Source organism: Lepidochelys olivacea (assembly GCF_965140295.1).
Source record: "Lepidochelys olivacea isolate rLepOli2 genome assembly, chromosome: 3".
Taxonomy (NCBI): Eukaryota; Metazoa; Chordata; order Testudines; family Cheloniidae; genus Lepidochelys; species Lepidochelys olivacea.
In genome coordinates, this window is record NC_140413.1 from 24,100,446 (window position 1) to 24,126,090 (window position 25,645).

General features: G+C 43.9%; 1 protein-coding gene across 2 annotated transcripts in view; it reads right to left on the reverse strand.

Annotated features, from left to right (window-relative positions):
* Nucleotides 1-3,133: 3,133 nt before the first annotated feature.
* The window catches only part of KCNS3 (potassium voltage-gated channel modifier subfamily S member 3), a 75,273-nt gene continuing 52,761 nt past the window's right edge, over nt 3,134-25,645 (reverse strand). Inside the window, exon 5 of one of the 2 annotated variants that reach the window (XM_084623336.1) lies at nt 3,134-3,586. In XM_084623336.1, coding sequence (XP_084479462.1) covers nt 3,549-3,586 — 38 coding nt within the window. In that variant the 3' untranslated portion in view covers nt 3,134-3,548. Of the gene's footprint in view, nt 3,587-11,768; nt 12,526-25,645 lie in introns of those variants that run through there. The other variant, XM_084623335.1, reaches the window with a different exon arrangement.

Consider the following 25,645-nt stretch of genomic DNA (forward strand, 5'->3'; position numbering starts at 1 on the left):
AGTTTCACTAGTTATATGGGTATTTATTGAAGGAGTATAATTAAACCACTAGTTGTATTGGTATAACTTCTTGTGTGGAAACTTTTATTCCAGAATAAAAATGTCCACATAGGGAGTTATACCAGCATAACTACAGTAGTTTAAATTCGCACCGTAGTTTATACAATGATGGGTTCCATATTATTGTCACCTAAGAGAGAGATCTTTGAGTCATTGTGGATAGTTCTCTGAAAACTTCCACTCAGTGCACAGCAGCAGTAAAAAATGTTAACCGTATGCTAGGAAATAATAGGACAGGGATAAAAAATAAGACAGTATAACTTTAGTGGCCAAGATGGAGTCTCCTCTGCAAGCAGCTCTGGCTAAGAAAAGGCACGTGCAGGAACACAGCAGGGAAAGTCCCTTCCTTCCCAGGGGCACCTGTTCCAAACCCCCCAGACTGAACGAACACACACACAGTACAATGAATATAGGAAAGGGAAATATTTAATCACCGAGGAATGATGGGAGAAAAACAGGGGGAAAGATAAGGGGAGCAGTAAAACAGGGTTACATTCAACACAAGGCCCTTCAGGGCTAACGGTACTTCAGTCTGAAAGGGCAGACACCAAGAAAAGCATCTGCGCTCAGTGTTCAGGAGTCCTGGGTAGAGTTCCAGTCTGGCAATGAGTCTTGGGTGCTCCTGGTCATTTTCAGTGCCAGTAAACTTTCCCCAACATACCCCTCTGGTGCCTGCTTCTGACACTCTCTGGAAACCCACACAGCAACAATCTCCCCACTTAGCTAGCTACAGCCTCCCTCGTTCCCAATGCAAAGTCACAAGCCCCAGTACTCACAGCCCCATACGGCTCTGGGCAGCGGTGATACTTTGTCCAGCTCTGGTTTATCCTTCTTGGGTGATTCCTCCTTGGTACAGTGCTCTTCCTGGCCCCTGTCCTGGGGCGTTCCCAGTTGGTTGCTCTGTCTCCCCAAGGCTTTGGGCAGGTTCTCGGCTGCTTCCCTACGTGATGGCCTGCTTACTGAAGGTCTTCTGTCTGGAGCTCTAGACACACACATCTTCTCACTCTCACTCTCTCCATGCTCCCCCCACCCACCAAACAAAAGTTCCTCTTCCCGGAACAATCTGCCTTCCACCCCTGAACACAAAGATTTAAAGAGGCTATGCTCTCTAAACCCCAAAGGGGTTACACCAGAAAAAGATCATAATTCCACTATATAAATCTGTAGTGTATCCACACCTTGAATACCATGTCCAGTTCTGGTTGCCCCATCTCAAAAAGAATACAATGGAACTGAAAAGGACAACAAAAATGCTCCCATGTGTGGAGAGAGTAAAAATTTAGGGCTGTTCAACTTAGAAATTAAGGGGGAATACGATAGAGATCTATAAAATCATGAATGGTGTGGAAAAAGTGACTAGAGAAGAGTTATTTACTCGTTCATGCAATACAAAAACCAGGGGTCATCCAATGAAATTAATAGGCAGCACGTTTGATACAAACAAGAGGAAATACATCTTCATTCAGTGCACAACTAACCTGGTGAACTCATTGCTATGGGATGTTGTGATTGCACAAAGTATTAATGGGTTTAAAAAAAAAAAAAGAACTGGATAAGTTCATGGAGGCTAGGTTTGTCAATGACTATTAGCAAAGATAGTCAGGAATGCAACCCTATGCTTGGAGCAATCCTAAACCTCTGATTATCAGAAGCCAGGAGTGGAAGACAGGGATAGATCACTCCAAAATTGCCCTGTTCCGTACTCTCCCCCTGAAGCTCTGGTATGGGCAACTGTAAGAGATAAAGATACTGGGCAAGATGGACCATGGTAGCTCTTATGTTCTTATGCCAGTATAATTTTCCCATTTAGACTAGCCCTAATTCTTCCAGTGCTGCAAATTCACCCAAAGTCAAGCTGTTCTTTCTGCCTCATCACCAGAGATAAAGATTCTGCAGCTGGAACGTAGCAATGAATCAGAATAGAAGCCACTTTACTCACCTGTAGCTGGACTGGCTCTGCAGTGCTTACAAGTGTAACAAGTAGTTAAAATATAGTTGTCACTAAGTTGAACAGGCCACTGTGTATACATACAGAACAGCTCTGCTGAATAAGTAAGTTACTGCTATGCTTTTCTGATCATAGCCACACAATCTAAATTGTGAACTTTCTCTCCTATGTCTCCTCACCCCCTCTCACACACACACACCTTACCTACAATAAGTATAATTGTCAGGTGTTTCAATATGTCTTTGCCAATGAGCAGACAGATTTTAGGTGGAGGGGAATTATTCACTGTTATAGATGAAGATGGAGAGCTCTTCCTCAAAAGCTCAGAACAAAGTTTTCAAAGTTTAATATTATGCACTCAAATACATATTTCCGTACCTAAATGAATGACCTAATTATCAGAAGTGCTGAGCTTCATTAAAGTAAATGGGTATTACAGGTAATCAGCACCTCTGAAAATCCAGCAACTTATTTACATGCCTATATATAGATTCAGAAGCATAACTTTAAGCATCTAAATTGGAAAATTTTATCATGAAGGCTTAAGCCACAACACACTATGGTAGAACATTACTTCAAAGGTTAACTTAAATGGGTAATAGTAGCTTTCTTTTTCTAATTCAAATTTGATTCTGAAAATAAAAGAACTTGAAAAGAATGGCAGACACCCAATGAAGTGGTTGTGAACGACGTCCTTATCATAAGTCAAACATTTACGACTTTACTCATTTTTTACTGAGATCATATTCAGGCATTTGACTGCATAAGGTTCTCAGCATTTGGCCCTGCTGGTATATTGCTATCTTATCTGTTGCATTTTTTAGATCAGCCACAGTTGATTATAGCCTACGTCAGTGGGTTGAAAGATTGAGACTTCCCTGTAAAACAGAAAAAACACTCCAAAGTGTGTAGTGTCAAAGATTTATTAGTGTTGAGGTAGCCTGCCTTTTTGCGAAATAGTCAGCTAATATATTTACACACAGCTTGCCTAGTGAGAACTTTATTTTTTATTGAGATTTTACAACATGAGTAAAGGAACAGCAAGCAATATTAATTACATGTCACAATATATTATTATTATACAATGGCAGCAGTAAATGTTGACGATTATTAAATGAAGCACCCTGCAGAGTAACACAGAACCCAAAAGCTTGATCACATAATTGGTGGATCATAAAAAGTACATAGGAGAGGGACAGAGAAAAGGGCAGACAAAGAAGACATAAAGGGTGTGTGTGGTTTTATGTAAGTATCTTTCTGACAAATAAGTAATGATATCAGTACTGAATGGCAGATTATTATTAGGTGGAATGGGTTTTGATATTAAGCTCTATTAGTGAATGCATAATGGAATCAAATCTGTCAGTTCAACCCCCTTTAATGCCACTTACTGATTGTGATTTTTCTCCTTTAGAGCTGTGTTAGACAGTTCTTTTAACCATTCTGAATAGCTGGGTGCAGCTGTGTCTCTTCAGTGTCTAAGGAAGATTCGTTTTGACTGTGTTTAGGACCATCAGTAACCAGCAGAATACAGGTCCAGTCACAGATGGATCTTCGAAGAAATTAAAGATTCGCATTCTATATGAGGGAGACAAACATATTTTTAATATTGAGGCTAGGTTTCTACAAATTAAACCCCAGTGTTTCTCACAGCTCCTCTATGTATTGGAGAAGGGGAGTTAAAACTAACAAAAGACAACAAATTTTAGTTTCCTCTGTGTTTTGTGTAAAGAAGATAGTGCAGTCACTGCAGCTCATGCTAATTTAGTCAAATTAGCACCCAAAGTGTCTTAAGCAGAAGGACAAGAGTACATAATTGTATTTGGAAGCCGAATAAGAATGCACAATTGTTTTTCATTTTTTTTATGTTAAAGAAACAGCTGCAGCTTTTCTGCTTCCAGTTCATTTTGTTTAGAACCTGAAATAAATTGTGTCAAATGAGCCATCACAGAACTTTCAAAACAACTTTTAAACTAAGTTACAGGGAAGACATATTTAAACATTCCTTAGCTTACTGGTGAAAGCCATAGATAAGCCCCAATGGGCCAAATGTTGACGGCAAAGCTGAGCCCGTAAAGTCTACATCCAAATGCATGTTCCTGTACAAAGGCCACGTGCAAGCATTTTTGCACATGCATACATCTAACTAGCCCATTTGTACCTGCAACCACAGATATTTGCACATAAAATAGTTGCACGCACATATTTTGCAAGCATAGCTAACAGGCCTCATTTTGTAAATTTAGCTTTATATTTGTATAGATACAATAATGATTAGCATGCAGCCTGCATTACTTTTGAAACAATCAAGTAAAATTATAAGAAACTAGTACATTTCCAAAGATTAAGCAGTTTGGATACTTCTTCACACTTACTCAAACGAAAGCTTTAGAACCTGGGCTGGTAATCACACCAAATTTGCAGCATTTACTGATTGTTCTCAGACCGGAACTAACACAAAAATAGCCTTTTGTGATATCTCAGTACATCAGCAGCTGGTTCCCCTCAGAATGAGGAAATGCTGAGGTGGGATGTATGTCTAGGGGGAGAGATGGCATGACCAAACTTTTTCAAGTCTCATACCTTTGGGTGGGGGTTAGTTCTGAGCAAAGATCAAGGACAGTTCTTATTTTCTCTGACTCATTCCCCCATTCCTTAGTAATTGTTATCTTGTTGTTCTGCTTTGATCAGGTCCTGGAAAAATAGTTACCCTGACACTACAAGATAATTACCATGGGACACATGTTAAGCCTTCACACTTAGCAAACAGGCTGTGCACAGGGATTATCTGAAGGTACCTGAGAGATGAGATCTTTCATAAGACCAAATTTTCAAATGTACTAATGTGAGTTTCAACCAGGAAAAAATGCCCATGGACTCAGTCAATGTGTAAAATCCCATAACTGTCTGAACAGATCACATTTTCATTTGGGTAAGTAGCTGTTTACCTGAGAAGTTAAATGGTTTACGTGACCAAATGTAGGGTTTGTTGACATATCAGTTGTAGGTGCATTTTATTTGGCTGGTGCCACTTAATATGTCACATTTAAAAATGCGGCTTAAATAGCATTCCTTTCAAAACTGACAGGAGAAGCTAATGCATAGATACACTGCCACTTTGGAGGGAATCTATGCAACTATGCATTCAGATCAGCTAGAGCCACAACTCACAGAATGCAATTTTTACCTGCTGTACACAGAGGGAGACTGAACACCCGAAAGCTGAGAACACAGCTCTTTTTTGGTTAAGGTTTGTGCCTTCTTGCTTTGTTCAGGAATCTAAATACTATAGTGCTCAACATACTATAACTATGATTAATAGATAGTTCAAACTTTTGAGATAAATACCTCTTCAGAGCAAAGAGGGGAAGATAGAATGGTGGCATATTATTTTCATACAAAGATGAAACTAGATGTCTAGTAACTAGATGACTAGAAATCATTGTAACTGACCATGAAAGTGCTGCTACTACCAAGTAAACATAGGAAAATTGGGGGGAGGGATAGCTCAGTGGTTTGAGCATTGGCCTGCTAAACCCAGGGTTGTGAGTTCAATCCTTGAGGGGGCCATTTGGGGCAAAAATTGGGGATTGGTCCTGCTTTGAGCAGGGGGTTGGACTAGATGACCTCTGGAGGTCCCTTCCAACCCTGATATTCTAAGATCCTATAAGGACATGGAAATGGCTGTGGGCACTTTTTGCATAGTATAGGACATTGTTATCATAGCAATTTGAGATGTATTAGTGTAATATGATCTATAGCTAACCCTCAAATGGTTAAAGAGGGGCTTTTGGTTTGTGTGTGTGTGTGTGTGTTTGTTGGCATTAAGGATACACACTGACTTCGCAGAACTATTCTGAAGCAGGTTGTAAATGATCTGATTCACAATAACATCCATCTTCCGTGCCCAGAGAGAACAGGAGGAAATTAAATACCATACAAGTATTTTGCGGTAAAACTCATATTTGATGGAGCTAGTAAGAGCCCAGATGCTGCAGATAAAAAGCAAACTCATATTTTTTTAAAATGATTCATTCCTCTTCATGAGCTTCTCCAAGCAGCTAGTTGCCTAAAACCTTTTAGAGAAAGAACACAGATTGTTAGATTTTTAAGACCAATATGATCACCTAGTATGATGTCCTGCATTACACAGGCCATAGAATTTTACCCTTTGATTCCTGCAATGGGGCACGTTATTCTTCCCTACTATATAAGTGCACATTATCACACCCAATTATTCGTGGGTGAACCAGAGCATCTCTTTCCTCCAATCTCAATTTAAAAACTCCATGTGATTATGAATGTATTACTGCAGCTGGTAAGCCATTCCATGGTTCGTTGCTCTTAGTCATATCCTGAGCCCGACAATAAATTCATTATTGTGTAGTTTATGTGTAATCACTGTCGTTAAAAGGCAATTATTTGATCTTCTATATCTGTGCAGCTTCTTTCTCTCTTTTATCCCTCCTGATACAGGCTGGCTCTCTGTCAGATTGTGGAGCACTTTTGAACAGGGTTTCACACTGGTCAGTGTTTGAAGCCCAGCATTTGATATCTACATTAATGAACTATTCCTGGGTCTGTCTCTCAGTCAATGCGCCCGGACTCCCAGCCGGTACAGAAAGGGATTGCCCTTGTTGAAAGGGCTTTAAATGCAAGCATTGCCATACTGAGTGCTTTCAGCTGCATCTTCTGGGCCTGAGGCACAGCTCTGGCTGCTGACAATTCTGATGAGTATGGAGCATGATACGAAGAGAGAAAGCGGAAAGGTTCACAGGTTCCTTCATTGCCATCAACTTGTGTCACAGCTCAGATTGTGTTATTAATACAGAATGTGGGTTTCAGATACTATGCTGATGCATGAAACCAGCTCTTCATTCTGAGTCCCATTCAACTCCTATCAGAGCCCCTGACTCCAAAGAACTTGGCTTGGGTCCTCTGGGCATTGCATAACAAGGGCCAAATTCACCACTATTGTCAGTGGACAAAAGTTCATTGAAATCAATTAAGTTACAACAATGGTGACTGTTGAATCTGGCCCAATGACTTTAAAATTGGTTTAAACTAGTGCTCTTCACTATTTTTGAAGTGGGAGCCACTTTGGCAAAAAACCTTCAATGTGAGAGCCACATGAGGGGGGGCCAAGGGGTTCAGAGTGTGGAAGGTGGCTCAGAGTAGGGCAGAGGGTGGGGTGCTGGGGTGAGGATTCTAGAGTAGAGCTGGGGATAAGGGGTTTAGGGTGCAGGATGGGGCTCAGGGCTGGGGCAGAGGGTTGGAATGTGGGGGGCAAGGCTCTGCGGGGGGCCAGGGATGAGGAATTTGGGGTGCAGGCAGGCTGCCCTGGGGCTGGGGCCAGAGGACTCCCCCCGGGCTGGGGCCAGAGGACTCCCCCCAGCCCTCTCCCTGCCGGAGGCCCACAGCAGCCCTGCAAGCCCCAACTTGCTCCCCTCCCCAGTTCCCGCCCACCCCCTACCTCTCTCCTCTCCAGGTTCCTGCTGCGTGGCCGCACAGCAGGCTATAAAGGGCCACGCAGCTTAGAAGGAACTTCAGGAACCACACTTAGGGTTGATGGGAGCTGCCACTGGCTGGTGGACCTTGCAATGAAGAACACTAGTTTAAACCCTTCATTGTCATACATCTCAGTAGAGTTTGCAGTGCTCTGCAGATTCCGGTAACTCCAGAACGCAGCTTAGCTATTCATGGGAATTTATGGTATGTTTACGAATGTGCAGCTGAAGGCAAAATTGTTTAAATGGCTGTCAGATCCAGCCTGCAAACGCTCTCAAATACCTCCTTATTCTTATATTATTATCTACCAGTTAACAGGATGCGGCAAAGAATGACAATTACCAGATTACAAGGAGATTCACTGACATCATCAGTGAGCTTCTGCAGCTATGGGGCTTCCAAGTGTCATAACATCCACCGCCACAGATAACTTGTCCTGAACAGCAAGGCAGAATGGCCTGTGGGTATGTCTACCCTGCAACGTAAGCCCGGGGTCAGTGGGACTCGATCAGTGGACCCTATGTTAGAGAACCAAATGCTTGAGCACCTACATGGCTGAGCAACCCCAGGTTAAGAATTTTCTAGCCTGAGCTCAGAACACGGGGCTCTGGCGTTCACACTGCAGTAAGCAGCCACAAGTCAAACTAGCTATATCCCAGATTCCCTAATGCCCTCCTGAAACGTGGCCGCTCTAGCCCTTTGATCATGATGCAATGTGGAAAAACTCAACTGTCCACCCTGCACATTACAGGAAGTTTGAACAACCTGCCAACACATCCTGCCATGAGGTCATTTTGGTCTCCATGCTGCCAGCAGCCAGAGACAACAATATGGAGAAGGCGCCATATGACTGGAAGGGACTTTCATAAGTCATCTAGTCCAGTCTCCTGCACTGAGGCAGGATTAAGAATAATCTTAATCATCCCTGACAGGCATTTGTCTAATTTGTTCTTAAAAACCTCCAACAATGGAGATTCCACAACCTCCCTCGGTGATTTGTTCCAATGCTTAACTACCCCTACTGTAAGGAAGTTTTCCCCTAATGTCTAACCTAAATCTCCCTTTATTCAGCCCATTACTTCTTGTCCTATTCTCAGTGGTTAGGTAGAACAGTTCATCGTTTTCCTCTTTATAACAACCTTTTATGTACTTGAAGATTAATCCTGTCCCCTCTCAGTCTTCTCTGCTCCAGGCTAAACAAACTCATTTTTTTCAATCTTTCTTTGTAGGTCATGTATTCTAGAGGTTTAATAATTTTTTGTGGCTTTCCTTTTGACTTTCTTCAATTTTTCTACAGTTTTCCCAAAGTGTGGAGCCCAGAAGTGGACACAGTACTCCAGCTGAGGCTTTATCAGTGCTGAGTAGAATGGAAGAATTACTTCTCATGTCTTGCTTACAACAATCCTGATGATATATCCCAGAATGATGTTTGCTTTTTTTGCACCACTATTATATAGTTGAATCACATTTAGTTTGTAATCCACTACAACCACCAGATTCTTTTCTGCAATACTCCTTCCTAGGCAGACATTTCCCATTTTGTATTTATGCAACTGATTATTCCTTCCTAAGTACAATATCTTGTGTTTGTCCTTATTAAATTTCATCCTATTTATTTCAGACCCTTTCTCCAGTTTGTCAAGATCATTTTGAATTCTAAGCCTGTTCTCCAAAGCGCTTGCAACCCCTCCCAGCTTGGTATCGTCCGCAAACTTTATAAATGTATTCTCTATGCCATTATCCAAATCATTTATGAAGATGTTGAATAGAACCAGATCCTTGCAGGACCCTGCTCTGAGTGCACTTTTCCAGTCAGTTGGGTACCCAGCTTACAGTAGGTTTGTCTCGGCTATATTTCTCTAGTTTGTTTATGAGATGGTCAAGCAAGACAGTCACAAAAACCTTGCTAAAAGTGAGATATATCACATCTATTCCCCCCTCTCCCGCAATCACAAGGCTTGTTACCCTGTTTCTGGATTGTGCTTTCATTCCTGTTTTAGGAAATGGGCAGAGCTTCCAAGAGATGATGCTGGACATTTTGGCAACATTTTCTGGCTCACCAAAGGCCCCTGACAGAGCTTATGATGGAGTAGGAGGAGGACACAGACATAGAAGACTCAAACTGGCTGATGCTGCTCATAACACTCAGTACGGCCGCTGATACCACTATGTAGACTGGTCCTTCTGGATTAGGGCCACAGGCACACACTGGTGGGACCACGTTATCTTGAAGACCTGGGATGACCAGTAGTGAGACCAGAACTTTTGCAAGAAGAAAGCTACATTGCTGGAGCTTTGTGAGCAGCTTGCCCTGACTCTCCAATGTAAAGACACCCACATGAAGGCAACTATGCCAGTCCTGAAGCAAGTTGCCATAGCCATCTGGAAGCTGGCTATCCCAGTCTGCTACAGTTCTGTTGCCAACCTGTTTGGTGTTGGAATGTTGACTGTGGGGAAAGTGGTGGCAGAGGTTTCTGAGGCAATGAAGTCTGTGGCTTGCCCCAAGATGGTGGGTTTAGAATATTGCTGAAGTAATTGCTTCCCTTGGGAGAATGGGATTGCCAAACTGCACAGGGGCCTTAATTGGACTTGTGTCCATAGTTTGCCCTCCTCTAGGAGCACGAAACCACAGAAGATACAACTCCATTTTTATGTAGGCCCTCGTGGGCCACAGAGTTTGATTTATGAATATCAACATGGTTTATACTAGAAAAGGTCACCATGGCAGAGTTTTTAGCCCATCGGGAGCCTACATCCATGGACAGTCTGGAACATTATGCCCACCAAATGACATTCATCTTTCTGTCCCCACTGCCATTCCAGGGATCCCGCGTATCTCCTTTTGCTTGGCTTACATCCTAGGAAGGAGTCCTGCAGAAAGGGATCTGGGGGTCATAGTGGCCCACAAGCTAAATATGAGTCACCAGTGTAACACTGTTGCAAAAAACGCAAACATCATTCTGGGATGCATTAGGAGTATTGTAAGCAAGACACGAGAAGTAATTCTTCTGCTCTACTCTGCGGAGAGTATTGTGTCCAGTTCTGGGTGCCGCATTTTAGGAAGGATGTGGACAAATTGGAGAAAGTCCAGAGAAGAGCAACAAAAATGATTGAATGTCTAGAAAACATGACCTATGAGGGAAGATTGGAAAAAATGGGTTTGTTTAGTCTAGAAAAGAGAAGACTGAGTGGGGACATTACAGTTTTCAAGAACATAAAAGCATGTTATAAGGAGGAGGAAGAAAAATTGTTGTTCTTAACCTCTGAGGATTGGACAAGAAGCAAGGGGCTTAAATTGCCACAAGGGAGGTTTAGGCTGGACATTAGGAAAAACTTCCTAACTGTCAGGGGTGGTTAAGCACTGGAATAAATTGCCTAGGGAGGCTGTGGAATCTCCATCATTGGAAATTGTTAAGAGCAGGTTAGACAAACACCTGTCAGGGATGGTCTAGATCAGGGTTCTCAACCTTTCTTTCCGAGGCCCCCACATGCTATAAAAATTCCATGGCCCACCTGTGCCACAACAACTATTTTCTGCATATAAAAGCCAGGGCTGGTGTTAGGGGGTAGCAAGGAGGGCAAGTGCCTAGGGCCCCACAGGGGCCAACACAAAGCTAATTTGCTCAAGCTTCGGCTTCAGCCCCAGGTGGCAGGGCTTGGGGCCCCAGGCTGCAGCCTTGCCTGGCAGGACTTCAGCTTTCTGTCCTGGGCCCTAGTGAATCTAATGCCAGCCATGCTTGGTGGACTACCTGAAACCTGCTTGTGGTCCACCAGGGGGCCCTTGGCCCCTGGTTGAGAACCACTGGTCTAGATAATACTTACCCCTGCCATGAGTGCAGGGGACTGGCTGAGGTGACCTCTCCAGGTCCCTTCCAGTTCTATGAGTCTATGACTATGGACTTGCATGGGCCAATGGATGAGGGGAAATATTACCTTTATGAATGTGCTTGTCGGGGAGGGGGAGGGGTTGATTGATTGTGGATTGTTGGGGAGTTGATTGCCATGCAATATACTTATAAATGACCTCACCACTCAAATGGGATGCTGGGAGGGGCTTGATTCACAGTATGGGTTGATGTAAGGAAGCGATTGATGTACGGATTGATGGAATCAGTGTACTAAGGAATAGTGTTTGCATACTAATTCCTAACTGTCCCTGATCATGTGGTTACTTTTATTGTATGATGTGATGAAGCAATATCAATAAACTTTCTTGATCAAATAAAAAGCTTTATTTATAAACATGCCTTAGAAAAGTATAATGTTAACCCATTTCCTGGCAGGCCAGCTGCCATTACCACACCAAAACACCTGTCACAGCAAAACCTGACAAAAATGTGCACGAACGAGCACAAACCGTGAAACTATGTTCAAGACAGAAATTCCCTACTGTTGAATGTCCCCTGGCCCATTGTTCCCCTTTCCTTTTCTTCCACATTTGCTGCACACTTGGCACTGAGGAAGAGGGGCGGAAGCAACCAGTGGGCAGGGGGTTGACATGGAGGACTTCATGGGGCAAAGCTGCCCTGCCCAGTTGCTCATAGGGGCTGACTGCATGGGCCACTCAGCCATGGAGTGGCCCAAGCTGTTTCTGGACTTCAGCACAGGGTACCACAGCGGGGACTCAGGCCGTGGTGTGGGTGATGCAGCAGGAGCCAGTATTCTTGCAGACATTATTGATAGCACCTGCTGACACTGTTCTTTCTGATGAGTTCTGTCATCCTCCCTTAGCTGCCATTCCTGTTCCAGGAACTGCAAAACAAGGGCCTGCTCCTGTGCTGAAGCCATGTCCTCAATCTGTGCAGCCATCCTGAGCCATGACTTTCCTCTAGCCACAAGTTCCTCCGTCTTTGGTACTGGACCTGCTTTTAGGCCCTGTCCAGAAGTTCAGCCATAAGTTCATCAGAGAAACGCTTCATCTTGGAATCATCCGTGAAAGTCCATTGACCCAGTCTTCTGATGCAGTGTGGTGGCTGTGGAGGTGCTGCAGACGGTAGAGATCAAGGAGCCTGGAATAGGACAGGACACAGAGGGTTACCGTCTCAAAGAGGAGCACAGAAAAAATCCTTGTGGAATTTCAAGGACATGAAATATTACTTTCCCAGACTGAACTTCAATGTATTGTGAGAGGGATGTTTCAGACCACAGAAGCTCCCTGGACACACCTGGGTTACTGGCAGCAAAAGAAGTGCAAAGACAATGGCAAGTTTAAAAACAAAAACAAAAACCCTCCTCCCCAAAATTGCAGAACTTGGGTTTGTGGGGCAGTCTGACCATGCTACAAAAGGATTTTGCTATTGTTTTAGGCCTTCCACATTTTAGAGGACGTAACAGTTTTTGTGGTGCCGTGCAAAAGGAGATGTTATTCCAAGCTGCCAGTAGGAAACCTGCAGCGTATGCAACCAACGTACTCAAATGTACAGTGACTGAACAGCACATCTACAAGTGGAGTGGGCTGGGCAGCTACCTAGGTGGCCTTGCAAAATATACCCTTCCCCAAAATGTTATTACCCATTTGGAGTTCCTGCTACAGGAACAGTTTGCAGCTATCAGCACCCAGGATTGTGTCAGAATTCATGAGAAAAATCAATAGAATGCTGCATTAGCTTCCACATGCTCAGCCTGTTATGGCTTCATGTAAACACAGACCTCCACTGCCACCCTGCTTACCCTCCTCCCCCCGCATCTCCCAGCACATATCTGGACAATGTTTAAAACCCCAGTCATACTTAGGACAAATGCTTTTGTCACCTATGGACTGCAGTTAACTGAAATGGGCTATTTGTAAATGGAACACATTTCCTCCTCACCCCACCCCTCCACCCCCATCAACAGTTCACTGTTTCCAGCAGATTCCTTCCACCATTGTTGAGTAATTACAGAGCAATGTGCTTAAAGGCATGGTAATGTAAGGTTATTACTTTTAAGAAACAGGAATGCCCTTGCAAAACTCCGCACTTTTCCAGTAAAAATTCACTTTCACTGGCATACTGCTTCAATCATTTTTGCATAGGTTCACAGAACAGAAATCCCTTCCATTCCTATATTAATAAACATTAAAATGGAGCCAGAAACTTACCAGGCTCTAGGGCAGCTTCCATCCATTTCACATCCACTGCCAGTTCCACTGCAGGCCATTCCTCAGGTGGGGCATTAAAAAGCTCCTCCAAATATGGCCCCAGGATGTGCTGCTCCTACGGTAAAGCTTCCTTTGGGACTGTTTTCAACAACAGAGTCACCGTGCTGACCTCACTCAGCACCTGCTGCTGGCTCCTATGAATCCCCAAGATGGATTTGGGGGCCAGCAGGGCACCATCATGGCTGACCAGGTCACCATGCACCACAATTGGCTCTGTACCCACCACCCAGCCAAATTCCTCACAAAACAGGCATGATGTCAGTGAGTTGCCCAAGGTGCAGTTTTGGTCCCTGGTTTTTCAGTACTTGGTCTTGAGCTGCTTAATCCACTCCCTCCATTGATTACCGATCCAGTAGATATCAGATACTGCTAACTTCTTCGCTATTTGCTGCTCTGCATAGTCACTCCTGGTACTTTTACTAAAGTCCACTGTTTTGCTGGCCTCACACCAAAGACTCATCAAAATCTGGGTGTACTCCCATGACCATGAAGCAGCTCACTTTGCAAGGATTCTTCTGGTCATCCTCCATTGTAAACAGAGAAGATTCTCCAAAGGTGTTTGCAGCTCAGAGTTAATAAAATAATGGAAGGGTTAAATGCTAACTCCCCGAACTCCTGCACTAGAACAAAGGGAGTTGCTTCCATTTCCCTGGAGTCAATTGATGGTGCTCATGATAGAGAGGACAAAGGTCGTCAGCACATGAGATTGTGGGATACTTTTGGTGGACTCCCAGGATCTGAGTCGGGGGGCTGCATCTACACTGTAAAGCAACAGATCTTGAACCCTGGGTCCTGTCTTGACTCAAGCTCAAGCCCTCCACCCACGCAGAGTCCTAGGACCCTGGGTCTGAGCCAAGTCTGAGAGATTTGTGTGAAGATGGAACCAGGGTTTGGCCTCAAGCCTGAGTCTGAGCCCAGGCTTACACTGCAATGTAGACATACCCTGTGGGTCTCTCCTTCCCAGGAATATGTTATATCCCAAGGCAATTGGGACCTTGAAATAATGTCAGGGTCCCCACTAAAAAGGAGACTCAAGTAAGCAGCACACAATGGATCTGATTTTCAGACTGGATTTAAGGAACAGGGTTCAAAAAAGAACTAGATAAATTCATGGAGGATAGGTCCATCAATGGCTATTAGCCAGGATGGGCAGGAATGGTGTCCCTAGCCTCTGTTTGCCAGAAGCTTGGAATGAGCAACAGGGGATGGCTCACTTGATGTTTACCTGTTCTGTTCATTCCCTCTGGGGCACCTGGCACTGACCACTGTTGGAAGACAAGATACTGGGCTAGATGGACCTTTGGTCTGACCCAGTAGTGGCATTCTTATGTTCACAGAACACCCCTCACCTCCTAGAACAACCAACATCTTGTGCAGGCTGAGATCAGAACCCTCCTCCATCTTCAGACAAGAAGTAGCAACCATAACAATCTAGAACCCAGCAAAATTTCAAAACAGCCTTGCTGGTGATTCTACCCCACCAAAAGGCATAGAATAGAACAACTAGTGGATCCCCATTACCAGTTACTAAGCCTGGCTACTGAGACTCTAGCATCTTCCCTTCCGATTGTCCCTACAGATCTGCAAGGTTCCCTGATGACTATGTGCAGCAAAAGAAGAAGCGAAAAACTTTTCTAGTGTCGGTGGAAAACAACAGCAGTTCCAGACAAGCTCCAGCACAAGGAATTCTTGCAAGTTTATACCCTGACCATGAAAGTTAACCCAGAATTCACCACTCCGCTCCAGAATACACCACCTCCCACTGCAAAGATCCAATTCTCAGAGAACGGGCCAATGTGGCCTCTTGAGGCAGCTGTAAAGAATGCATGGGCAGGCTGGGAAGGATCAGAATGCAGAATCCACTGCTATGAGAGCCTTCAGCCCTCCCCCATGTAAGGGACTGAATAATGTATATCAGCCTTTGGAAGCAATAGCCTCCCTAGAACAAATCCGCAGCTATTCTGCAGCCTCTGGTAGGTGGATTCTTCACCCATCTCCTGCACATCAGTCTAGCTACTCAAGCTGGATGCCAGACTCTGCATTTTCTCCCAGCTGAGTGGATTTGAGGCCTTTAGGCTCTCACAGCACTACTAGTAAATGCCGTTCATCATCATTAAGCAGCAAAGAAAGTCATGAAGAACAACCATCAAAGTACTTTTCTGATGTCTTGTAGCTAATTATTAAAGTTCTCTACAGTTTACAGCTGTCTTGAATTGCCGTCATTCCTTGAAGAAATAGTTTAAACACAGAAAAAAATACTAATGACTCTTCTCTCTTACGCTGTTTTCACAACAATGTAACTACATTGACTTCAGTACACATATGATCTGAGAGTAGAAGCAGGCCCTAACAATCTCAGTTTAGTTAAGCCAACTTCAGGGTCTTTGGTCTTTAATGTTCTTCTAGTGTTTTCCAAACTATATAAGCAAATAATCTTGCTAAAGGATGGGATCATAACTAGTGTTCCCTGAACTATTGCTTTACCTCAGCTTTGTACTGTTTAGCACAATGGGTCTCTCTGTAGGAAGCAAGAGCATTAACTTCACCCAAAAGGGCTGGATGGTGTGGGAGGAGGAAGGGGTCTGATCCTGCCCCTCTCTAGTCTGACTAAAAGAGCTGCCCACAGGCAGAAGGGAGTGTATGCTGCATCCTATCCAAATCATAGAGTGGAATTCCTCCAGGGGCTTTCCACTGCAGCACAACCCCTGCATGTCCCATTTGCCAAGAGCAGTGGTCTTAAGACTCCACCGAGGCCAAATAGTTGTATGAAGTATAGTTTGAAATACCTGATCGTCCACTATCTATCATGAGGATATGTGAAAGAGAGAATCTGGTAGGCCTCATCATAGCAGGAATGGAGGATGGTCAGAGATTAATGTCTTTAATTCCAAGCATGTGGAAATCAGACCATGTAATACTAGGAGGAGAACAAAACAATTCTAGACTAGATTGTAGGATTATTACATATAAAATGTGAATAATTAAAATCCTTGGGTAGCACCACAATCCTACCTGTCACTCAGGCCCATAAGCTGGATGTGATGTTTGACTCAGAATGCTCTCTAGATCTTCACATCCAGGCTATACCTAAGTCTTGCCAATTCTTTCCGCATAACATCTCTAAGGTATGGTCCTTTTTATCCATCCACACAGCTAAAACTCTTGTCCAAGCTCTCATCATCTTACGTCTCGATTGCTGCAACAGCCTTCTCTCTAGCCTTAACAAATGCAATTTTGCCCTGTTCATATCCCTATTCAGATTCCCATTTCTAAGGTCCTTTTCATAGCCTGTCAGTCTGACCATCTCACCTCTTTCTTTACATCCCTCCACTGGCTTCCCTTTCTCTAGTACACCAAACATAAGCTGCTCCTATTCACTTTCAAGGCCATAGGCACCAACTCCGTGGGTGCTCTGGGGCTTGAGCACCCATAGAAAAAAATAGTGGGTGCTTAGCACCCACTACCAGACCCTGCCAATCAGCTTCTCCCCTCCCCCCACCGCCCCAGCACCTCCCACCCGCCACTGATCAGCCATTCAGGAACTGATGGGGAAGGGGTGGAGTGGGGGCAGAGCAGGGGTCAAGCACCCCCTGGGAAATCAGAAAGTCAGAGCCTCTGTTCAAGGCCCTTCATGATCTAGCTAGCTTCATTCTGCCTATCATCTCTCATTTGATATCGAGCTTTCAATGCACTTCTAGCTGGCCCATGATGCCTCCAACACCCACTTGTTGAAACAAGCACCTTCCTGGTTGTTCCCACAGTGCCTCTCACACTTGAGAGATGCTCCCCATAAACATCTGCAAAGCTAATTCAAGTCATTTTCCACCTTCAAAACCCTCCTCAAAACTCTCTTGTGCTGTGATGCCTATAAAAAACTGGACAATAGACAGACTGTTGATGTGCTGAGACCACTACTTATCAGACTGGCCAGTTTTGTCTCATTGTTTCCTTGTAGTCCTCCATCGGTTGTCTCGTGCCTTAGATTGTAAGCTCCTTGGGGAAGGGACCATCTTTTATTTTGTTCTGTTTGTACAGAACCTAGAACCTGCAGAAGAGAAGAGTGAGGGGGGATTTGATAGCAGCCTTCAACTCCCTGAAGGGGGGGTTCCAAAGAGGATGGAGCTTGGCTGTTCTTAGTGGTGGCAGATGACAGAACGAGAAGCAATGGTCTCAAGTTGCAGTGGGGGAGGTCTAGGTTAAATATTCGGAAACACTATTTCACTAGGACAGAGGGGGGCAAACTACGGCCCGCGAGCTACATCCAGCCCATGGGACCGTCTTGCCCGGCCCCTGAGCTCTCAGCCAGGGAGGCTAGTCTCCGGCCCCTCTCCCACTGTTCCCCCTCCCCTGCAGCCTCAGTGCGCTGCGCCAGCAGTGTTCTGGCTCACCGCTCCTGTCAGGCAGCGCGGCAGGCTCCAGCATGGTAAGGGGGCGGGGAGCAGGGGGTTCTGGGGGGCAGTCAAGGGATAGGGAGTAGGGGGTAGTTGGATGGGGTGGAGGTTTGGGGGGAGTGGTCAGGGAACGGGGGGGCTGGATAGGTGTGGGAGTCCTGGGTGGCCTGCTAGGGGGCGGGGGTGTGGATAGGGGTCAGGGCAGTTAGGGACAGGGAGCGTTGGATAGGGGATGGGATCCTGGGGGGCAGTTAGAGGTGGGGGTCCTGGGAGGGGGCAGTCAGGGGACAAGGAGCAGGGGGGGTTGGATAGGGGATGGGATCCTGGGGGGCAGTTAGAGGTGGGGGTCCTGGGAGGGGGCAGTCAGGGGACAAGGAGCAGGGGGGGTTGGATGGGTCAGGGGTTCTGAGGGGGGCAGTCAGGGGGCGGGAAGTGAGAGAGGGCAGGGGCCAGGCTGTTTGGGGAGACACAGCCTTTCCTACCTGGCCCTCAATATAGTTTTGCAACCCTGATGTGGCCCTTGGGCCAAAAAGTTTGCCCTCACCTGCACTAGGAGGGTGGTAAAGCACTGGTATGGGTTACTTAGGGAGGTAGTGGAATCTCCATCCTTAAAAACCTCTTGGGCCCGGCTTGACAAAGCCCTGGCTGGGATTATTTAGATGTTGTTGGTCCTGCTTTGAGCAGGGGATTGGACTAGATGACCTCCTAAGGTCTCTTCTAACCCTAATACTCTATGATTCTAGCACAATGGCTAGGCCTCACAGGTGCTTCAGTAAGAAGACCAATACAATAAATAATAGGTCCCATACATCTTTCACATCCAGATTATGTATTCAAAGTGATGGTTATCATTCCGTACCTTGTGAAATGAACCATGTGAAACTGAACGTGCCAAGATACCTATCTAGACCTGAATTTCAAAAAAGACAAAGTGTTCTTAGGAGAGAGAGTATTAGAAATATATTATAGAATCCAAAATTACCTCCTTTAGTTTGCTTCCCCAGAGGAGCCATTTGGAATTAAAACAACCTTATTGAGGAATCTATCCTTTCTGGATTGTTCCAGGATTGGAAGAATTGAAAATAATCCTTTTTGTGAATTAACATGGACATGCTGAATTTCAAGGAAGAATGAAATGCTGTGCCTTCCTACAGTTTCCCAATTCTTAAGGAATCCTCCTTAGCTTCATTACATATATTTGAGAGACAAGGTGGGTGAGGTAATATCTTTTATTGGACCAACTTCTGTTGGTGAGAGGTCCAAACTTTTGAGCTTATACAGAGCTCTTCTTCATATATTTGGCTATTTCACTCTTCTTGGTTTTAATTTGTCTCGGTATTATTATTCTTTTGGATGGGTTATTAAAGCCCTTTCACATTCCATGAACAGATTCATAGGATACCCATTATCTCATAACTTATTTGACTGCATATGGCCGAGCATGGCTTATTGGAAAGAAGGTGCTCAGAAACACTGGTGATTTAGAACCATATAAGTACACAAATTGATAAAAGTCCTAGATCTGTTTTCCTTATCTGCACATAGCATGACTATATTGAGTAGAAGTGAGTAAGTATTGGATAAATATAACCTGATGCTGAACACCCAGCAGGTCCTATTGACTTCAAAGTTAGACATGTACAGTTTTTGGTGAGCCTTTTTGGTGGTCCCATACAGTTAAATTATACAATCTTTACTCATGTTGGTAAGCACTTATTTGAGTAGTCAACGAGCCCAGCAGGACTAATTGTGTGAAGAAATGCTTACCAATATGAGAAAGAGATGTACACCCATAATGAATAACTTCAAGAATCATTATTTGATTTTCATAGTAAAACTACTATTTCTAATTGTTGTTCTATATTTGTACAGCCAGCACAGCAGCATCCTCGTCTATGACTGGAGCTCCCACACACCCACCATAATACAAATCACTAGTAAGAATAATAATGATAACGCTTTGTAGAAAAATGTAGAAAATTAAAAGTGAAATACCTACAGTTAAGTTCAGATCATCAATGACCTACACTTATCTCTGCATTCACAAACGCATCCAGAGTGACAAGTAATAATTCATGTTCATCTAATAATTAAACAACAAGATGAGAAGTATTAAAGATTAAATGACAGAATTGAATGTTCTACAGACCCAATCCTAAAAAGAAAATGAGAAATAAAAAAATGTACCTGGTTGTAAGTGATCTCAGCTAAGATGCTACTCCGTATTATTGATTTGCTTCATTTTAAAACATTGTAAGAAATTAAATCCCCACATTAACAATACATAGTATATAAATCAACTGAAAAAAAGTAAAATATTCAGTAGTCATATCATTGTCCTGAATCTAAACTACATCTTAATCTGATAGACAGGGGATCATGTCCCAAAGCATGAAAACAGCCTTTGTTATTGATAAAAAGACAAAGAGGGACACAGCTTTGGAGAGATCAATCTACAAGTTCAATTCTGCGAACACTTTCAAGGATGGACTTCACTGACTTATGTGGTCTCATTGGGTATGTCTATGCTGCACATTAGACCTGGGCTCTGACTCAGATTTGAGCCCTGGCCCCTCCTCCATCCACACATACATCAACCTGATTTGGGTGAACAAGCAGGCAGGACCTAGGTCCTAAGACCCTACTGGAAGGGTGGGTTGGAGCTCAAGTCCTGCTGTGACTCGAGTCCAAACCCCATCATATTGCAATGTGGACATAGCTGAAGCCACAGCCCTGAATTAGAAGGGCTGTGTAGTGCAGTATGGACATGTTAGAATGTTTGTAAGACCCAGGTCCAGCACCAGTAAGCCCAGGTTTACAGTACAGTGTGGACATTCAAGCACAGGCTTGGAAACACTGAATCCACAAGTCCGGGTCCCACAGACCCAGGTTTACAATCCAGTGTAGACGTACCCATTGGCTTCAGTGGGAGCACACAATAAGGACTGCAGTATCAACCTATATTTATAAATACTGACTGTAAAATTAAAGTCAAGATTCAAGCAACATGTTTAAAGGATCTTATGCGAACAATTATTCATGAAGATCAGGTAGGATTTGCATATAGGAGTGTCACTGTCAACTACTCTGGAAAAGAAAACCATTCACTTGATCCCAGTTACTAGTCATACCTGCCATTTGTCATTAGATGTGGAGAAAGCATTTTTAGAGCCATCTGATTCTCTATCTATGATCAGTATTCAGGAAATTTGGTCAACCTTTCTCATCAGCACTGAGGTAATATATACTTTTCTTTGCATAAAAATTAACTCTCATATTAAATTCACCAGCATTTCATCTGGAAGAAGGACACATCAAGACTGCCCTCTTAGTCGTCTTTTTAACTTTTCTCTCAAACCATCCCTATGGAAAAGGCCTACAGAAATGAAGAAGGATTGATATAAATTACTCTAAAAACCTGCAACATCTAATAAAGTATTTGAGTCACCTTGAAGGGGTTCGATTTCAAGCACCCACTCTCTGAAAGTCAAGTTCGCCCTTTAAAGAGTCTCGAGGTGGAAAACTGTGCCACCCAAAATCATGTCTCTTTTCAAAATGTAGATAATATATTTGCAGACTCATACCTATGAGTTTTATATGGAAAGTTTCCCTTTAAATTCATTCATTCAATGGTCCTTTATGGCATGAACTTTTTGGAGATGCTGGGTTAAATGTTACAAAGCATGATTGTTTCACTGTGATCACAAACTTCAGAAAAGGTTATCTGAAAGGTCTGCTGGGGTACAAAGTTTCATATGAACCTGGACTAACCTATGGAGCTCAAAATGGATGAAAATGTTTGCAAAATCTTCTGCAAAGTGAAACCATTCAGTTTCACCCGTCCCACTTTTCCTGAGTGATTAAGTTGTATTTCAGAATAGCCAAAACAGCAACTTCAGATGACCTTCAGAAATAGCTAAGCCTATAAGGAGATAAAATCTCGGATAAATATACAGTCTCCAAAATATGCATTTTGAAGCAAAACAATTATCAAATCAGCCAGTGTAATTCCCTGCAAAGTGAAGTGACAAGCTGAGTCATGCTGGAGCACATTAAGATCTGACGGCAGCGTTTCCCGCAAGTCAGCACCTAGGCAATATTTTCTTCAGTGATCCATAGAAGCAAAGCATGACAATAATGTGACCTAGAGATTCTGAAAGCACACGAGTGTCAGCAATGGACAAAGTCTGGCTAGATTCCATTAATGGTAAAAGGACAATGCTTATCCTAGTGTTACTATAACCCCCAAACAGGAGTACAGAGTCCAAATTAACCCCCCAGATCTGAATATCAGCAGAGAGCAAAATTCTAGCAGCATCAGCAGAAAACCCATATTATATAAATATCTATTAATGAATATGAGTACCAGCCAGAGGCATGTCAATTCACTAAGTTATAAAAGAACAACAAACATAAAAAGCTTACATTGTACCAGACAGATAGCCATACAGTACAGGAAACCTCCAGGTGAGTTGGAAGTTAAATGTTATCAAATCTTTAAGAGGTTAAATTTGTCTTTGCCAAACAGAAAATACTCAACAGGGGTCAGGAACAGCTCATAGTACCCTGAGCCATTCTGATACCTCTGGGAAGCTATTAACTTGTTCCCTGCAATCTCAGCTTTTTTGTTTTTAGTAAGTCTCTAGTTACTATGATTGTGAAGAAAAGTTCAAAATTGTGACTGATGCAGTTGCACCACTGTAGCACTTCAATGAAGACGTTACTATGCTGACAGGAGAGCTTCTCCCACTGGCATAGTTAATCCCACTCTGCAAGAGGCAGTAGCTATGTCGAAAGGAGAAGCCCTCCCACTGACATAGCGCTGTCTACGCTGGGGGTTAGGTCGGTATAACTGTGTCATTCAGGGTGTGAAAAATCCACACCCGAGCAACACAGTTATACCTATGTATGTTTACAGCATAGACCTGGCCTGAGTCTACAGAGAATGGAGAATAGCTTTGAGAGATGTGACCTGCCCCATTCATTGCATGAAGGTGTTAATTCAGATCCCCTGTGATGATAATTTAAATGCCAACATTATTAACTATTTCATTTCATGTGTATGAAAGGAGAGGGAGGATCACAGATCTGCACAGTTTACTCATTTTGGTACCACAAATAGGTAGGACTTGGGAGATACCATCAATTCCTCCCCCTTCCCCCAAGCAGAAAAAGAGTCCAGCCTCAGGAGCATAGCAGAGCTTAGTATGCACATATTCAAGCCCTACTCAGGGGTAGCTAAGCTCAAGGAGCCCAGTGGCACTTAATAATAATGAAAATACGATAGTATTTGTATCATGACTAGAAGCCCCAGTCATGGACCAGGGCCGCAATGTGTGAGGTGCTGCACAAACCCAGAACAAAACAGCAGTCCCTTCCCTGAAGAGTTACAGTCTAAGTGTAAGATGAGACAACAATTGGATACAGACAGACAGACAGGGGAGTACAAGGAAGCAATGAGACACTATTGATCAGCATGATAAGCAGTGACCTCAGCACACCAGCAGCCTAGCCTTTGTCAAGTTTTTTGTAGGCCTCACTGCAAAGGAGAGTTTGAAGGAGGAATAGCCACGCAATCAACAGTGGGTGTGGTCTCATTTTTACAGCTCACATGGGCAGAGCTTATTTTGTGGGGCGAGCAAGGGAGCATACCGCTATCTTTCCACCGCAGTCTGATTCCTGATTTTCAACCCCAACCTCAAACCAAGTTAGAGTTAAGAGGTTCGTAGAACTGGAACCTCCTTATCTTGAAGCGTTATAAGTTTGATGATAAATAAAACTGTGGCTCAGGCAGAGGCAGATGACATTTTTGTGGGGCCTGGGCCTGAGCAAGTGGCCCCCATTCCCCTGGCACTCCTGCCAGGGAGCGAGGTCAGAGCTTGGAGGCTTGCCCCACTCCACCTGCCTGGCATTCCTGCTGGGGAGTGCTGTCGGGGTGCAAGGGGCTTGCTCCAATCCACCCACCCAGTGCTCCTGCCAGAGAGCAGGGTCAGGGTGTGGAGGCTTGCCCCGCTCTGCCTGCCTGGTGTTCCTGCCAGGGAGAAGGGTTGGGGTGCGGGGGCTTGCCCTACTCCCCGGCAGGAGAGCAGACAGGCAGAGCGGGTCAGTGCGCGGGGGCGCCCATTTTTCCAGGCCACCGGGCACTGGCCCCGTTTGCCCAGTGGCTAATCCACCATTGGGCACAGGTGAGGATGGTGCTAAATACAATGAGAATTCATGGTTCACACAAACTGACAGAGCTGCGGGAGTTAGAAATCAGGTTACAAGGATAAGTACTCTGAAATAGTTCAAGATTGCATGAATAGCAAAAGTAATATTTATTTGTTATTTATTAATTATATTATGAATTTATAAAGCAATCAATCACATGGATCTGGGTGCTGGACGTTCTGAACATCGAGTAAAAATACACACAATGTTCAATAATAGAAAACTAGAGAAGTGAGAGATTTGAGATGTCGGACTTTAAAAACACTCCGGGAATCACTAGAAAGAAGATTATACTCCACAACCTTGGAGAGAGGTTTGAAAAAGCCCTGTTCTTAGAAATTGTACAAATCACTGATGCCATAACAAGGAAAGAACCAGACCCAGAATGTAAGGCTTAAATGTGAACATAATCCTGAAATCATCATGAACATGAATCAAATTACACCTGAAAGAGTAAGAGAATAAAGGCCTAATTCTCCTCTCCAGTGGAAAAAAAGGATTAGCTCCATTGAACTAAGTGGAGCTGCAAGGTTGCGATATTGGCTTTCAAATACATGTCAGTAATAAAAATGCTGATTGAAGTCTTCAAAGAAGCATTTTTTGATGGAAAACTGTTAAGTCGAACATTTTTTGACTAGCTCTACCTGTGAGATGCTGGCACCCAACCTCCTTAGGGTGTGTCTACACAAACATTTAGTTTGCAGCAAGCTGGGGTGCTAGCCTGCCGAGGACTAACTGTCCTCATGGGACCCTGCTGACGTGCATCTAGACCTGTTTCAAAGAGGACTAGATCAAACCACGTTAACAAACTGTTATTGTGTGTCAGAAGTAGCTTCACAATGCAGCTTGCTGTAAGCTAAATGTTCATGTAGACAAGCCCTTAGTTTCCTTTTAAAATGTCTCCCATCTATTTTTATTCCAATTTAAGAAGCAGCCAGTGAAACTCTCTGATTCATAGTGAATAGTGGGAGTCACAAGGTGTAGGGGGGAAAAAGAAAATCAAATGTTTCCACACATTCTACCTGGATTTACTACAGCAGAAGGGAAATGGGGATGACGATACTTCCTCACTTCACACGGGTGCTTTGAGGATAAAATTTTGTTTGGGAGGTGCTCAGACACTAAAGAGTTTGAGGCCGAAGAAGTAGGCAGATAGGCCAAGTATGGAAAATAGCAATGGAATCTTCCTGCAATGGGGTTTACAAACCCCATACTGAGCACAGGCAGAAGGGAGAGGAGAGTCTTTCCTATTTACAGGCAACCAGGCTGATCACACCCCTGCATAGCTGCCAGAACTGCCAAACATGGAGACACGCACCCACAGCTAAAGGAAATAAGCTAAACTATAAAGGATGGGGAACAGAGAGGCCTGGGATAGCAGGGGGACAA